General features: G+C 41.8%; 1 protein-coding gene across 7 annotated transcripts in view; it reads right to left on the bottom strand.

The window, feature by feature from the left end:
• Positions 1–2,590: 2,590 nt before the first annotated feature.
• The window catches only part of ARVCF (ARVCF delta catenin family member), a 248,028-nt gene continuing 232,219 nt past the window's right edge, over positions 2,591–18,399 (bottom strand). For 3 of the 7 annotated variants that reach the window (XM_083873697.1, XM_083873698.1, XM_083873699.1), the window contains 6 exons: positions 17,571–17,682; positions 16,897–16,987; positions 15,784–15,837; positions 11,186–11,277; positions 9,232–9,345; positions 2,591–7,859 (listed from right to left, as the gene is read on the bottom strand). In XM_083873697.1, the coding sequence (XP_083729823.1) occupies positions 9,244–9,345; positions 11,186–11,277; positions 15,784–15,837; positions 16,897–16,987; positions 17,571–17,682 (451 nt within the window). In that variant the 3' untranslated portion in view covers positions 2,591–7,859; positions 9,232–9,243. The remainder of the gene's footprint in view (positions 7,860–9,231; positions 9,346–11,185; positions 11,278–15,783; positions 15,838–16,896; positions 16,988–17,570; positions 17,683–18,399) is intronic. The other 4 variants (XM_083873701.1, XM_083873702.1, XM_083873700.1 and 1 more) reach the window with 2 other exon arrangements.

Here is an 18,399-nt window from a genome sequence, read left to right as displayed (position 1 = left end):
TATAAAAAGGTATTTTAATTCATTAGCATCTCCTACATGGCAAATTGTAAAAATAAGCACAATGTATGTACTATCAGAATATTTGCAAAATTCCATGTGTAAGAAAAAATTTTCCACTTCACTACATTTTTGAAATGCTCTTAATTATTGGTGGCATGCAATGAAAAGAAAAAGCCTGACTCAGTTTGCATGACTGACAATTAGAAAAAAGGCTTTTGGTCAGTTGAGCAAATATGATCTGGAGTCACTGACACATAAACGTGAAATCTCCCAGGGAGAAAAGGCACTTTTCAAAATAAAGTCACGCTTTGAATTCTGGGAGAACCAAAAGGCAGACAGTGGATCTTCTAATTCAAACATATTCTAAAAACCTATTGAGTGTGACTGCAACATCAGCCTATTACAGCTAGAAGACACAACCTATTTTTGCACAAACTGTGTATGGAATTGTGCATGTGAAGCATGTGTTTAAGGAGTGCCCATGACAGTTTACCACTGACAGAAAGTTCCCAAGGGGAAGAACTCCTCTAAAACTACACACAGCTCTCTGCAAATTCTCACAGCTCATGTCAGAAATGGATGATCTCACTGAATACTAGTAATTTACATCTATTCTCCAGATGACAGTTACTGTCTGGGTTGTCTTTGTGATTCAGGGACTACATGAGAGTGAGGTCTGGTTTCTGCCAGAGCCTCTTTGTTACCTCAAAGGGACATGATACTGTCTTTCAAAATACTGAACCAATTTGGTGTACAAGAAAGGAGAAGGATTTAAGAGGAAGTCAAACCTAGCACTACTGCCTTCTGCATAACAGCACCCATGGAAGCAATCCCTCCATCAGAATTTACTTGTCTGAGTACAGCGCAGGCATCGCACGTTTGTACAGGAGCCACTGCCTCCCACCGGCATGAGGAAGTGAAAAGCAGCTCATTGGAGAATTCTGAGCAATGAGTCAAACACTAAATGCAGTCAGTGAACGAGACATAAAGAAACCCCTACAAGAGCAACAAGAAAAGAGAGACCACTGAGGTCCCAACTCTCCCACCCAAGGTGATACCAGCAGGGCAGTCCTTACTTGGCTGAGCAATCATTAGGAATCAGTAATAAGGTACCTTACAAGTAACAGCTATGATTGCTGTGCACACACACACACACATTGAACAGAGTACCAGTTTAAGTATTCGCCTCTGTCTCTACAGCTCAGTTAATGGCATTATAAAGCACCTTCCTGTTTCAAAAGATCCCCAGCAGCTTGTACCAGAACAAGATCCTGCCACTGCTGTGCTTCAGAGACCTTCAAAGTAAGACACTAGGGAAGAGACCCTTGAGGACAGAAGATTACCCCAAGACACCACTGAAACCTGAAACAGATGAAGGCTGTGGTATTTCTTGCTCATTGTTACCAGATTAACCTTTCACCTGCAGGACTCACCGCTTCCATTTGCCCAGACTGTGATAAGCTGGAAATGAAATGATTTTGACAGCTATAAAATGTCACTTGTAAAAACAACATATTTGTTTTAGTTCAGTACCTTACCTACAGCATCTGCTATTCACTGCCATATTAGTGCACCCACAAAGGGAAAATCAGATTCCTCCCTGCAGTGGAAGAATGATGACACCAAGGTGCAGGATGCTAAGCCCAGAAGCCCACATATTATCACAGCACTTGTGAAACTATCCTCCAGCTGCAAGAACAGAGCCAGAGATGATTTTACGAAACACCTGGGGATGTGTTTAAGTCATCCGAAATAAGGAGGGAAGGTAAGCTGGAGATTACATTCAAAGTGCTGTTTGCAAACATTTGCATGCAAATGAAACCTTATAGTGCTGTGAATGGTACAATCAAGAATTCATATATGGCAAACTCTGTTACTGACACTGATTCATCAACTTCTCACTCACAAGAAACCTGACCTCCATTCTCTAAGACCTTGCAGAACATGCTGTGGAGATTTATCAGGTTTTGTCAGGCTTCACAAAGGCATGGTGGTGAATATGGTGTGTTTAGGTGTGCCAGTCACTGACCTCACAGAGATGAGGCAGTCCTCAAGAGAATGAGTATCTACTGGTAACTGGCTGTTACCTTAAATACATGGGTGACTCTTCATTAGCAGCATTTTCTTCTATTCCATAGTACCAAATGTAAATTATTTAGCACATCCTCAAAATAACAATTTCTCATGTCAACCAAACCCCATGCATTGCTACAATTTGTTTTTCTTACATACATTTCAGAAATGTGCAATCTTTGCAAAGTTACATGGATTTTATGACTTATTTGGGAAAGGTTAATAACTTCCCAAATGGAAAAGCTATCAGCATGTTCTGTGCTCACAGATATGCTGGCCCTTGAACAATGGTGTTGATGTCTTTCCCACAGAAATATGCTTCTATATTAAAAAAGAAAAAAAAGGCATGATCTACAGTCCAGGGTCATGCTACAACTCCAGCATATGGCAGTGAGTCAAAAATGTTCAGCTTTACTCATTTATAGGACATTTCAGTTGCCCCTCATTACCACTGACCTTTTGCTAACACACAGCATTGACCTGAGCTAGGGTTGAGTAATCCCTTGCCACAGAAAACTGCTGCTGCAAAAGGCAAAGAATATTTGAGATACCTGATGTAACAAAAAGATAACCAATGGCACATGTATTCTTTCCAGGCATGGTTTATTGAAAACACACCAAATTGTTATCCTACATACCTGGTTTCTAACAAGCATTCTACTTGTCTGCATTATGGAAAGATCCTATCATAATAATAATACATTCCGTCACGGTAACATTTGTTCTATGAAAAGCATAATCCACCTTTTTTTTCCTCTCCATACTTGTAAAATCAAACCATTCTAAGTGTTTCAGTTTATAGTACAGTGTAAATACAATGCAAAAATCCCACCAGTCTAAACTACAGAGAGAATGTTGAGCAGTATTACAGAAAACACATTGTTGATTTTTTTTTTAATTCTCCTACCATGAAAATTTTAAGGCACGTGATAGTTACAAACACATTAGCTACTAATTACCAGTAAGCTTCTTAGTCTAGTTATTTTGCTTTTTCTGAACAGTAAGAACCAGATTGGCAGGCCTTGTAGTATCTGCACTATCTTCCTCCTCACCTTGGACTTCAGATCATTCTACCCTGATGTCAAGACAGAAAACAAAGGCTCATATCATCTTCCCCTTAAATGCACTAAATTAGTTACTTTATCAGTAAATCAGAGAATTTCTCTGTCAAAGATAAGGAAACACCAGATTTTAGGGGCATCATAACAAAGAAATTTTGCAAGAAACTACACCTATATAAACACCTTCAAAAACTCCACCCCAACAGCACAAACCTGCTGGCTGAAGGTATTGGCACACTGTAGGTTTCACTGAGCCAGCAGTCGCTCAGCACAGGAGTCTATAACCACTCTTATGTGCCCATTTGGCTTCTGAAGCTTTGCTTACTCGAGGGTTTGACATGTGCACCTCTCTCACAGGTAGCTGAGCCTATGCTCAACCTTAAGGCAGGTAACAGAAGGTAACTCACCACCTTCAGTCTCATAGAACTGCTCTAGGAGTGAAAACTGCTTTACCTAGCATAAGGCTTTCCTGCTAGAAAGCATTACTGAAACTGCTCCTCAGAGCTGGCACCAACTTAGGAAACTGAAACAGATGTGCCACCCCTGGCTTTCTTCATGTGTCCCTGACAGCAAGTCAGTTCCTAGTCCCCAGGTTAGTCCTTTTTGGGGCATCTTGGCAACAGAGATCCAATTTGCTTCCCTGGTAGGAGCACAGTCAGAACCAGAAGGTCTGAGCATTTGGAAGCAGATCTGGGATAGGCAGCAGTTATGCCAGAAAAGAAGACACTGAAGATCAGGACCTACGGCTGCCCGAGCTGTTCCCTAGGGAATGTTTCAAGCTGACAACACACACTGAGTTGCATTTATGGCTATATTGCTACTTAAATCCACAACAGAACCAAAATGTCCTATAGCCTTGCCTTTTTGCTCTCCTTGGATTCTGAAGACACACTGACTGACCTGGGGAGCACGGCTGCTCGCACATTCACTTCATGCTTTGCCAGGGGAGTTGGCACACAATATTTTTCAACTTGCACAGCTCAGTGAAAGTGCTTGGGAGATATGCGAGCCATCTTCCTGGCAAGAAGATTCTACAGTAATCACATGCTGAAAGAAGTCTCCCTTTCCCCTGTGTTGTCTCGGCCCTGACTGGGCCATCAAATTTCCTCCTCCTCTTTAACAGGAGTCTTGCAACACCATCACTTCCTTCCACAACCATCCCTCCCACTACAATTTCTGCAGGTAGAAATCTCTTCTACCCCAACCCCTTACAGGCAGATTCCCTCCGGTTTTCACAGTGGAATCAACAGGAAAAGAGGAGGTCACGTACCTGAGCCCTAAAAAGCACTGCCTGCCTTTTAGCAGGAGACTCTAAACCCTACTGCAGCATTAGTCACACACACTGCCGCTTTCCCTTCTTTACATACAGTCCCTGCTGCCAAAATACAACAATTACGGGTTCATCCACCCACATCCCAGAACAGCTCCAACAGCAAGTCACACTTGTGCCAACAACGGGAGAGGTGAGGGCAGGGGTGGGCACACATCCCATCAGTGAGCTTCTGGCCACAGACAAAAAGAACATTAAATCACCAGACCTGGTTCAAAGTACCTCGCTTTGGACCTCAGCAGGTGGGCTGATCATACAAGGTGATAGTCTCACATACAAGTCATCCCCCAACCTGTTTTCTTTCCTCACCATCCAAACAACAGTTTGTTGAGAAGAAAAAACCCCACAGTAATGCTGAGGATGGGTTATTGCTACACACTTGGGAATTAGTTGTCAATGTAAGGCATGGGAAGGTGGGGGTTTGATGTGTGATTCCCAGGGGAAGCCTTGGCCCATCAACTTGGTATCCAACTTCTTGACACACCATCCTCCGATTTTCTGCAGCAATAAACCATGTTGTCAGCTCACAACTCTGCTGGCTGCTGTAACACCCCCAGGAAAACAAAGAACAGTTTGCTACCATGACCTGGGCAGCCACTGCCATCTAACCTGATAGGGAAAATTCAGGGTGCAGTGTAAATACCAAAAAGACTTGTGGGAGAAGTGAGATTGGGTCTGAATCTGCTTCTCAAATATCCTTAGTGTTTTTAGCCTGTTAATGACAGAGATCAAAGTAGACTCCAACCCAGATTCTGAGTATCTCTGTAGTGTCCCACTAAAAGCCATGGGATATCTAGGATTGGAAATCATGACTATAATTGGCCCCCAGTCACTTCACTTGCCCCTCCCTGCAGTTTTCTCTGTTGATTTTTCATTGGCTTAGAAATATCTGCACAGTAACTAAACCACAAAGTCTTAGCAGAGACTCCTTTCAACAGTCAGGTCTTTATTTTAAGTGAACTTTTTCTCAGACTCCTTTGGTAAATATATGGTTTGAAGTAGATCAGGGACAGACTGACAGCACGGCCCTTCTCTTACACTGTTCTAGTCAGCTACAAAGCAGGTTCCATTGCTAATTACTGAACGTTTTTAAAAAAATCCTTTCATATACAAAAAGAATACACCAAGTACATAACCAAAAGTGATATAAAACTCTTCTGTGTAGCTTGGTTAAAAGGGTCTCCGCGTATTGGCAGAACAAGTATGAAAAGAGCACCATTGATATAATATACAGTCAACGATGTATCTGGTTTCATTGCCACACGTTATGTCTACACAGAGAGACACTGCCCCGACACAGATAGTCACAGGTGCCTCTCTTTGCTTCCCTTGATCCGCTGAGCATCTTTGGCCCAATAGGACTCTCATGCAGGTGAAAAAACAAATCTTTGCTATGTTGATTTGCTCCAAGCAACTTCACCTTCCCCAGGATCCAGAACGACACTGCAACGTATGTGGAAGATGAGGGTCAAAAAGGGAGGGTGCGAAGCAGCACACGTATCATCCAAATCACTGACAGCTTCTGGCATCAGTCTTTTTCCCTGAATCAACAAATGCTTCCCTCTCCTGCAAACTACTTTACATGGTTTTGTTAACCTATTCTCTGCACAACAATATATATATATATAGATATATAGACTTTTTATTTATTTATATATATGTATTCATGTCAAATTTTTAATATACTCAAGAAGATACAAAGCTCTTGGTACTTGCTTTTTTTAAAGTTTTTAAATTTTTTTTTACAAAAAATGTAATGGTTACTATTACAGTAATATTTTGGGGGAGGTGAGATTGTTGGATACTTCCCCTTTTTAGTTACAAAAGGAACGGCAGGCACTGAAAACTGCAAATGATGTTTGCTAGACTCAAAAATGTGCTTTCCAGTCACACCGTTTTTAGGAGCTTGTTTAAAACTAAATGTGGCAATCCAAGAACAGTGGCAACCAAGTAAAATCAGCGAAAGTCCTCTCATGCTGCTATTGAGACATTTGCTTCCTATTCTCATCTGCTGCCCTCCCTTGACCAATGCCTGGAGAAAATCAGTGATCTGAAATCATTTCGTTCCTGGCATTTCCCAATACCACATTTGCAGAGTATGTTCTCTTGAGGTAAACATTCCCCTACAGAAGGCAGGCCTTGGCATCCTGGAGGAGAGCTGCTGCACACGGGTGATTTTCACGTCAAACAAAATATGCAATCTCAAAACAAAAAGCAAAGGAACACAGAAACCACGAAATGATTTTAAAATGCCAAACCAGTTCCCTTTGTGGCATTTTTCATCAGGATCTACAGCCCAAAGCAAACATGGATCCAACACTGAAAAATTTATCATCAAATGTAAGTGACAGACCCATCTCAAATTTATAGTGTGTTCAAAATAAGACATCCTACAAAAAAGCTCCTATTTCCTTCAATGTCTTAACAGCTATGGCAAAAGTAGTTTATCATCATCAATGCAACAATGATAACATTTAACATGTAAAAGCTCCTTATTGCAATCTCTGAGAACATGAAAATAAAAAGCCAGCCAGCTCCATTTCCCAGCACAGATTTTTGAACCAGGGACATTGAAACCTTCCATAAACTGCTTTTCAATACGTGGAAATAAAAACAGAGACATTACAGAATTCAAAAGGCAGAAGTATTGTACACCAGATTATAATGATAATATAGCACTGTGATTGATATAGCTTACTCTAAAAGCAGATTATACAGCTTGCATCAATTTTTTCATCCACTCTCCAGTTCATTTAACTAGCATTTTATAGTTTTTGTTCTGCATTTTCTCCCTTCATTGAAATCCAATAAACCAACTCAACATTCCTGCACTTTCTGTGGGAATAATAAAGAAAACCTAAACATTTTTCAGAAAGCCTTCAAAAACGTTGTGAGTCACAGTTCAAAAGAAATCCCCCCAAACAAAAACCAAAACAATGAGCCCCAAACCAGAAAAGTGCTATTCTCCTCGTGGCTACACCTACGGTATCATTTCAAATATCCTGCAGTTCCTCTCTTGCTGTGAAGCTGCCGCATGACCTGCACTTCTCCAGCTTGGCACCATCCACATGGTAAGAGTCACCTAAGAACGCAGCCAGCTACATGGAAGCTTGGATTCTCTTTTCTTGTTTTTCTTCTTGCAGGAGTGGGAGGGAGGGAGGGGGAGGCGGTGGCTGTTTCTGGTGGGAATGTCAGGGAGTTAAGCAGCAGAGTGTCTCGCTGTAAGGCATCGTGCTCCGCTCGGCGATGGCACTCGGGTGGGTTCGCTCCCCACGCCCTCCTGGGACCTGCAGCCCTCCCAGTCTGAATGGCAGTGGTGACTGATGAGATCCTCTGGGTCGATTCAATGTTTGTTTCTCCCCCTCAATTTAAAAAAATATGGTTGGACTTTAGCCCTGCAAAATAAAGTCAGAACTGATTAATATCAGTCATTAGCACAGCCGTGGTGATCTCCATCACCTTATGGTAGGACAGTTGGAAATGCCAACCCTATGCCAACACATGTGTTCCTTGAAGGGCATATCTGGGAGAAAACAAGCACAGACTTCGTTTTTCAAAGTCAGGACCCCACCTGTAGGGCTTCACTGCTCAGAGCAGAGTGCGGGAGTGAAGCAGGCACCACAGGCACACTGATCCCTGTGCTTGAGTCACCATGACTGATCACGCAGCACTGAGAAGCTGAAAGAGGCCAGTGGTGCCAGGACCTGCTCCATGACAGCACCTCACAATGCTGAATGCCTCCTCTGGACAGGTGCTTCCAACCAGGAACAGAAACAATCTGCTAATACCTCGCATTTCTACTAGACTGAAAGGAAGGAGAGGAAAAAATATCCAACACCACCACTCAAAAACACACAGGAGTTTTCTCTCCCACTAATGCAAGGGATTTCCATGTAGAATTATGGGGGTTGATGACAGTTCATGGTTTAGAATTTGGGCCTTTAAAATCTCTTGCCCACTCTGATGGGGAAGTTTCTCAGTGCCTTCATGACAGTCACAAGAATTTTCCTTTAGTCATAGCTGGGGGCACAACACCTGCTGTTCCAAACATAGCATCCTCTGACAGAGTGCCAGAAGGTATCACTGGGGTAACTTGAGCAAGACAGCAGGACACAGATTAGCAGTGGCAGGAGCAAAGAAAGACTGGTGACATTACTGAGGAACTTGGCATGTGGCAAAGGCAGACAGCTAGAACACAACAAAAAGGCACCTTTCTTTAGTGACACACAATTAAAAAAAAAAAAAAAGAAAATGCAAAGTGGGAGTTGTGGGTCACTGCTTATTGTGTAACCAGTATCATCTCTCCTTGCAAAGTAACTTGTGTACACTCAGCAGCTTTCCTGCTGTAATTCGTGGGAACCTTAGGGGACATCCAAAAATAGTCAAGGATACGTTTTTTCTTAAGTCTCAGGCTAATCCTTATAATGAGCATTGAGGGAGAAAAATGGTTGGAAGCAGGAACGCACTACTCAAATTCATTCCCATGGCCTAACAGCAGAAATATTTCACATTTCAGCTGACAACTAATCATTCACAATATTAATTTTCTGCCTGGCTATTTGACAGGTTATTTTTAATCAAACAGTGGTGTTTTATTGCATTTCATTAAAGATACACTGAATAATATAAACACCACTTTTTTTCTTCCAAAGGCACTTTCTTGTATCTGTAAGTTAGCAGTTAGATTTGAAGAGATTCCACAGCTATAACAGATCATGCACAAGAAAAAGTTATTCACTAGCCCCAATTACCATTAAAAGGACCTACCATGCATGCAAATTAGACCCAGGAGTCAACAGGCTGGGGTTTAATGTCACGGGCATCCACCAGATTCACCGAAGCCCTGTTACTCCTGTTAATGTTTTTCCTATTTGTGTCATTCTGCAGCACAGGGTGAGGAGTTAAAGCAAAACAGAGCGGATTAATCAAACAAAACCACCAAACAAAGTCAGCTTAAAGTAGCACAAGGGAAAATTAGTCATAGAGGAAGAAACAAGATCAGCAAAGGCACAATACTGACAAAAGCATCTGCAACAGTCAAAAGGTCACACTTCCCTGGATTCCCAGCCTCCCTTGAGCTCATGAGCCAGAACACCCACAGCCACACTTTTATTTGGAAGCACAGGGAGAAGAGCAGCAGCTGCTCAGCTCTGCCCAGGTGAGGGCAGGGCTGTGTACAACAGCCTGGATTCAGGCTTGGTGCTCAGAATCAAGAGGCAGCACAGGCTGTAGGTCACCACTGTTGAGGTGAAATGCTTTTTCCCCTCTTTCTCATAAAAGCAAATCAGCCACTTGCTGAACTCTGATGTGCTTTACTTCAGTCATACACTGGAGTTAGGGCTGCTTGACATGATTTTGAGGGTTGCATTGGACTACTTTAATGAATTTCAAGTGGAAAAAATAACAAGTACTTGTTATTTTTTCTACTTTATCCTATTTTCCTTAAAAAGACTTCTCTTGCCAAGCTCTTATTGATCAACACTTATATAACTTAACTGCATCCATTCCTGCTGCATCGTTGCAGAATGTACTAGAACTGTGATGAGTGAACTAGAAGTTTATTTGATTGATACTGGCTCAAGCAGGACCATCTCTTGCCAACTGGAGAAGGGGGACACATTGTAGGACTTGAGTAATCAGCTTTAAAAAATTTCAGGCAGATTGAAGCCACTCTCCAGGGTATTCCTTCATGGAAAGGCAGAACACAGCAGGAAATGCCTGACTAGACAAGTTAAAACAGGCAGGCTGGTGCAGTAGGACAACTTCCTAGTTTACCATCTAGGGAAGTATTTTTCTCTAATTCCCATTTTTTTATTTCCCTGTTCAATTATGGGTTTGCCTTTCAACTGACTGAAGTTTAACTGTTTCCACTCAACATGAATCATCTGAATTTTCTGGTATTATCAGCAATGTGCTGAAGGGCAGCCTTCTGCAGACTAGCAATAGTGTCTTTTACCACTGACTCTTATTTCAATGAATTCTCATTTTCCTTCTCGAAATTACTCCCCCAGGGGAAAACGCAAGTTTGTTTTAAGGCCAGGGAGAACTGGTGGCCACAGCATTTAGACTTTTTACTCTGAAAAAGTACGGAAGTGCAACAGAAATTACCTACTGAGTCACATTTGCATGCAGCCCATAATACAAAAGGCCTTGTAAAGTAATAATTATTTTTAACTAGAAAGTAGTCTAAATTTGTATTTAGAAGGACACACATAACTTTCCATGTCTCTTCTTCCCTCTCCATCTCCCTGGCCTATGGCCATGGTCCACCATCAGGACTGTGAATGAGTGTTGCAGAAATGAGTACTATTCACCACACTGCTGGACATGGACACACAAGATCACACCCATTTCTCATGGTGAAGACAATAAAGCAGTAAGACAATCTGAAGAGACTTGTCAGAACAAAGTCTGAGCACAGTTACACAGCTCAGGACCAGGGAATGCTGCCTGGACAAAGGTGACAGAACAAACACTTTCTATTTTTACAACCTCATCCATTTACAAGAGTACAGCAACTACCTGCATTTGCTCCTGCACTGGAAAGCAGTATTTTGTTTTTATTTCTAGTTAGCCAAGTGCTAAGTTACAAAATAATGCCTTTAATGTGAAATAAAAAAAGGCCCTTTACAGCCCCCTGGTGAGTGACTACCCTGTTTCTGATGAGGACACTCTATTCCTTTCTTCCCAAGCCACTAACTAGCACTCAGTGGGAGCTCACTTTTAAAGGTTCCTTCTCGGAGGCATCTCCTGCATTATCACTGGTCTTGTACTTGCGCTCCTTGTCCCGGTGGTCGATGGTAGAATATCCATCTGAGGAGAAAACACAACAGTCAGGCGTGAGGCACAAACGAGAGCAGAAACAGAGCTGATGCAAGCAGAATTCCTCAGCAGAGGAAAAGGAAAACGAACCACCCCAAGCCAAAGGCAGCCTGCTTCTCACGTGCTCCAGCTCTAAAATTTCATTTTTACCAGCTAAAAACAAACAGAAAAGCCTTCTTTTTATAGCACTGCCAGATGCTGGCACTCATTAGCAAGCAGCACTGTTTTCATCCCAGCCTACTGCACTTTTTAGTGTGCTCAAGGAAAGCAGCAAGTTGTCATCTCATGCCCTGTGGCTAATGAGCTCCAAATTCAGCCCAAATCCTGTGTTCCTTGCTTAGTAGCCTGATTAATTGGCTGTGTTCATTCGCTGAATGCTCTGCAGCCTGTTCCCACTTTTCCTGAGCCTAACTACTAGCAGGACATGACAATAATTTGGAAGAGTCCCCATCAGAGCACTGAGAAAAAGGACTTGTCGAGTTGGAAGAAATCTCAATGCAAACCCTGCTGTGCTTGGGCTGTCTTTCATTACGAAGAAGGACCTGTTGGTGTCTTTTCTCCTGACAACTAAGGAAGAGCATGAAAGCATGATGAACACAAGGAAGAAAACTGAGAGAGGGTTTTATAAAGAAATGGCTGCAATTATTTCAGAACCTTTGCTTTCAATCGTTGTCAGACAATGCAAAACTTAATTTATTTTCATGATGCATCAAATCTCCCTCGTTATCAGTGACAAATAGATCCTTGCCTGCTCTGCTTTGACAGCATTGTAATCTGAAGTAAATGACACTCGAATTTATACCTCCTTGTAGGCTTTTGTTTTCCCCTGTGTAACTGAGAAATCATTAATATTTTCTTGTCCTGACAAACTGTATTTTTAGAAGACTACAAAAAAGTTTACATGAACTATCAAAATGCCCCTCTCTTTGTTTATTACTGGCCTGTAACAGGCCATTAAGGAAAAGTGAGTGATGTGTTTGTGCCTTCTCACGGCACTGTTTGCCCACATGACAACTGCACACAGAGCCAGGTCAGAAGGAGAACGGTTGCAGTGTTCTGTGTGCCTCAAACCCAAGTGCACACAGACCTGCAAACAAGCACCTGAAGCAGGATCTATTTTTGCCATGGATGATTTAACCATGCTGACCAAAAATAACTAAGGAATTCTGGAATTATACACGTAGTTCACAGACCATAAAGCATGATTTGCTACACAGCACTTAACTTAAAATTTCTTTTTGACAATCAAGATGCCTGACATTCTTAGCTATTTGTTTTGAACAAAAAAAAGAAAAAAACCCAGCTGCATCCAGCTACCCAGCCAGCACTTGTGGAGAAAGCACAACTGATTAATTCTCTCAAATGACAACCATGAACACTGCTAGTAGGCTATGTCCTTATCTACAGATTCATCATTCATTTAGGACAAAATACTTCACAAAAGTATGTATTAAATTATGGAAAAACAGAAAAATCAAACTTAGAGCAACTGGGTGGTAGCTTTTTACAATCTCACAGTAACTGTACTCACAAGGATGTAATTGATCACTTTGCATTTTTTTTAGTGCCATTATGGGTGATCCACAAACACTTCTGAAAGCAATTGCCAAGACACAATGGGAACCTTTAAACTACCCCCAGAAAGCAACAGCCACTAAGTGAAGGATGGCAGCTGTGATATTTCCCAGGGAGTAAAGTCATTAGTAGACTGTAATAATAAAAAAATAAAAAACCAAGCCAGATCTTTAATACTATGAAGAAATTAAACCCCCCAAACTTAGCCAGGACACATCAGCAAGAGGAAAATCCCACATTTGCACTGGCAGTAATTTGACAACAAAGAACACTCAAGAACTTTGCTCTTTGTATCTAAATTCCAACACATTTTGCATTTCATCCTGCAGGCCCCTGGCCTGCACACAGAGCAGCACTGGTGGGCCACGTGTCCAAAACCCACACACTGTGCTATGCCTCTGTCAAGATAAGCAGCAGGAGAGATAGGAAGTTTATGATTTGATCAAATGAAATTAGAAATATCTTGGAAAAGGCTGCATCAGAGAAGTAACACCTCACTGCCTTGAGAACCATGGCTCTGCAAGGAAGTTAAAAATACTGCTTCTCCCATGTTTCAGAGTAATTTGAAGAAGCCATCAGAATTAATTGTTTCTGTGGCATAAAGATCCATACATATCTTGCTGCTCCAAGGTATAACTACATCATTTTGACTTAATACAATCCCTTGTATAGACAAAAGTTACATTGGTCAACAGAGGGATGTCCCACCCTTGGTTTGTTTACTTTTCTCTCTCAGGTTCCTGCTTGTTGCTGTCTCTATTCTCCATCTCCCTCTCACTCTACAGCAACATTTTTATGTCATCATAAATTACAGGACCAAATACATGGCAGTCAGTGTCAGTCCATCTCTGCCCTCACACAGCTCTTGACTTAAAGAAGAACAAAACCTCTAGCCCCATCAAAGAGGAGGAGGAGAAAGGAAAAGTCATGCCTGAAGACATGGAAGACAGTGGCATCTGAACTCTGTGTCTCTGGTCTGAACAGTTTCACCTCCCAAGTGCTCCTGTCTGAGTGACTGCAGGTTAAGTGAGGGTCACACAGAGTTCTGGAGGACTTGGCACAGACTGGAGATCACTGTTCTGCTGGGGGCAGGGCCCCAGGCACATGGTGAGCACTGCTGCTCTGGAGAATGCCTGACAGATCTAAGCATCCCACGGGAACTCACAACAGGCTTTTCTTCTACAGCACATCCACACCCTACCCAGGCTGCTCCACTGCCCCAGACAGCAGGGATCTGACTGCTCTAGCACTGCCAGCTGATGGGGAATGTATCCTTTCTGCCTCCCTAACCACTGAGAGCAAAGTGATTTCCTCTGTTGAGAAGGATAACCCCCACTGCATTAGCAAAGAAGCTGAGACAGCACCAGCAATTTCATTTTGTGATCTTGAAGCAGAGCCAATGTGGGTTAACAGGAAAGGCCCAGGACAGCCTAAATGTTGGTGAGAAGAGCCCATAGAGGAAGGTCAGACAGGTGGGGATGTTCTGGAACCATCAGTACTGTATATACTCTGCAGCGGATGAACACTGGACTGGAAGGTACAGTTCCTTCCAGAGTGGAAGGAGAACAAAAACTCCAAAACACAACAGTCCACAATGAAGCTAAAATCAGAAAATACAGCCTAGAGCAGCCTTCTCATGTTAGGATGCCCATAAGACAAAAACCACACAGCACTTGGAAGAACCTGAAGAAAAGAGATGAAATGTTGTTATTTCAGTTCCCCTGAATTAAGGATAGTAAACTGGATAAATTAAGTTAGTCTCTTTTCAGCTGACCTCCGAAATAGCACAAAGTTATAGTCATATTGGAAGTAAAAGGCACTCAAGAGCTGAGATCTGGAAAACTTGACAGATCTCATCTTCTAAGGTGATAAAAAGACTCGAGAACAGCATGGCCCAAAGAATCTGCCTGGTGCTGTAAATTTGCATTTTGTTTTGTACTCAGGGCTGTACCAGTAATTCCTGAGAGCATAAGGCAGCAATTAATACCGAGACTATAAACAATCAGCACTACCCATTCTGCAGCACCTGCCAGCACACAGCTATTCCTGCCAGGCAATCCTCTCTGAAGATTTTCTTCCATTGCAAGAACAAATGTTTCAGTGTTTCCTAAGGCAAAATACATATGGACAGTTCATTCATGGCAGGTGGCATTTCATTTTTCCAAGAATACAAAAGGTAATATATACCTGTTATTTTACTTTCTTGGCTCTAACTTGCTATTTTATTCAGCCACAATCACTAATAGCAGCGTACCAAACTGTTTGATCTGGAGGCATTCATATAGGTGGTGCATTTAAATAAAAAATAGCAACTAGGAGAGGTACAGCAAATTCTCAAGAGACCACACAGCACCTTTATCTACCTTAGTAAGGAAAAAACCCTCTGGAAGTTGAACACTACAGAGCTTATCAGTCTCAAAGCACATCACTGACAGTGACTCTTCTCAGTCTATAGGAAAAGTCTCAGGCTTGTTTAGATGAAGGTAAATGGAAAGTAGAGCCATCAATATCACACACACTAATCTATTTTTGGTTTTACCTAGAAAAGTAAAAGCAGAACAGATTTAAACACCAGCAATACACTGAAGGAAATTTTCAACTCTTTTCTTTCTGAATCCCACAGACTTCCAGATCTGTAAAAGGGAATGCAGCTGCCTCAGGGACCAAAGAGGAGAATGAAAGCTGGGTCACTGTACCTCCAATATATGCATTAAGTAGTGGAGAAATTGGTGTGTACACTCTACATGTATACAAAGGGAAAAAAAAAAGACAACGACCAATCTTTTGTGAGGTAATGTTCTGTTTTTAAATGTCAGCTTTATCCATCTGAAATAATATCTCCTAGAGAAATAGCTGAACTTTCCTGTGAGTGACAGTGTGCTCTATTGGAACAGACAGAGTCTGATCTATAACTGAATTTACCTGGGCCAAGTTCATCCATAGGTATCATATCACGACTCCCAGACTTCTCATTATCTAGAAAACAGAAGCATTGGAACAACTTGAGGTACATTTGCTTTGCTCAAAACCTGGTAGTTTTGAATTAGTCACAGAACCAGAGAGGTCCATAAAGTACTGAATCCAGAGATTATAGTAAAAGAAAAATTCCCGAACTATTCAGCTGTTATCTATTCAGAAAGGGAAGCCTGAGTTGAATTCTCCAGAGGGCACATATAATCTATGTATTTTCTGCTTTGGCACTGCTACACAGGGCTTCCTCTCTCCAACAGAAACCACAGTTCTTCTGCTTTGGACTACCTGCCACAATTAACAAGCTTCTCTTTGGTCTCTTCAGAATAAAAGAGAAAGAAAATAAGTAAGGGTGCAGCTTCTCATGGCACACAAGCCAATCCAGCAGCCTGCTGAGCCAACAGAAAACTAATCCACAAAGAAAATAAGTTTCTTGTCACGTCAGCAAGCTGACCCAAATCATCCTCTGTGTGCATAACGTGCCAGGTTTGATCAAAGACAGGGAAGGTGGAAACAGGCAGGGTAGTGTGGGGCTGTTGTTTCTGCAGTAACCTGCAGTTAGAGCTGAGAAAGTGCACAAGGCAAATCCTGCTCTTAGCAACCAGAGCCAGGCTGAGAGACACAGGAATCATGGTGAAATCAAGCTACACTGGTGTGGGTGTGGCTGTGCATCATGGAAAAGCACAGACAGGATTAGCTGGACCTTGAATAAACTCATCTCCAATAAAAAAAACCCTGCATGGTATAGGAAGAGGCTGTGCCAAAATGGGCACATTTATTTAAAAAAGAGAAAGACTCCAATACAGAGTAGGGCAACCCCACTTGCAGGAAGATTTAACTGGTAAGACTATGTTCAAGTTGAGTAAACAGTATCAGTAGTGTACACTTTGTAAGGGAAGAAATTCTATCCATCTCCAGGTAATAGGGACTGATTATTTTGAGACTGCAGCATAAAAAATCACACACAAAGAATGCATTTTTACCCCCTTGTGCTGTAACACAGTCAGAGCAAATCCAGAGAACCAGTAAAGCACTATATGACAAGTGATAAAGAGCAGAACTCACCTTGACTTTTATCCACCAGAGGCAAAGTGCTGTCATCGTAGCCAGACCTGCCAGCAGTACCTTTGGAGCCCTTTGGAGCTGCAGAAACAGACTGCAAGACAAAACCCACACAAATACCAAATTGCTGCTCATGGAAACTGAACAATACAAATAAACAAACCAACAAACAGCATGGAGAGAGATTATGGAATGCTCTTAAGCCTCCCTTCTGTTGATAATATGCAACTGGAGTATTTTTTATTTTATAGATTTGGTGGAGGAGTTTTCTTCCTATTTTCTCAATGGCAGCACTGTTGCCCTGTAAAGGCCTTCCACAAGACAAGGTGAGGAGGCTGCATGTCAAGCAAAGGTGGCTTCCCTAGGCTGCTGTACAGAATGTTTCAAACAAGACAAAACTAAGATGAGATATGCTAATTCTTCCACCAGTAAATTGGGGCATTTGGGCTGTACAGGATTGCAAAAGTCCCCAAACCTAAAGAGCTACATTGCACAAACCACAGCAAAGCATAGCCAGCAGCTCTGTGCAGGATGGTGTACAGGACTGAGCAGGGTACAAACCACTGTGCTCTCACCTGGAAGAACAGAAGTGAAAACGAAGATCTACAGACTGTAAGATTAGCCTAAGTAAGGACATCTCCACTCAGGCGTTTTCAGAACTAATTTAAGATCTTTACCTGAAAGTGTGACTTGTTCCATCCATCCTTCTGAAGGGCATTTCGTAGCTCTTTATAGCTCCAGATCATCTGAAGAATGTGAGATGCAGCTTTTGTTTCTCTGGGAGACTGGCTGATTTGCGAGATAAAATTACCGTTTAAGTATCAAGCAATGTCCGAGTATTTGTATGTTAATACCTAATACTCCACACAGCAATTATTTGAACACATAAGTAATGGGATATATGTGAAATCATTCAGTGACTTCTTCATATCTATATGTATTTGCTTACAAAAACGGAAATCAAAATCTTATGAATTTTGCACATTTCTGTTTTCACATGTATTGCTGGACAAATACTGAGGCCATGGCGACCCTTTTGTCTTGTAGCTGCCATTAACAAAGAACAGACAGATTCCATTCTACCTGGATTTATTCAGGAAAAAGAAACCCAAACCAAAAAATGTTCTAAAGCACTTTTCAAACCTTCACCCCAATGTACATCCATTCCTCACAATTCAATGAAGTTGCTCCATGGTTTAAAATACCTTACACAGTAATTCGGTCAGCAAAAAAATAAGCTGTTTGTAAATGGAAAACGAAATTTTATCCATTCCTTACTAAGTCAGTACATAGACACCTTTTATAATATAAAACAGGTCTAGGTTTTTGGTGGCTCCCATATTTTGTAACAATACAACCCAAGAAGGCTACTTCAGCCACTCTCCCAGAAGTTTGCAGCAAACACACCTACAATGTCTAATGGGCTGAACTACACATAACAAAATTTCCTCTACTGCAGTCAGAACACAGTTCTGAAATGGAAGAAAATTTGTCACTTCAAATTAC

The sequence above is a fragment of the Zosterops lateralis genome (assembly GCF_965231275.1).
Source record: "Zosterops lateralis genome assembly, chromosome: 17".
Taxonomy (NCBI): Eukaryota; Metazoa; Chordata; class Aves; order Passeriformes; family Zosteropidae; genus Zosterops; species Zosterops lateralis.
This window is presented reverse-complemented; position numbering and strand designations above follow the sequence as displayed.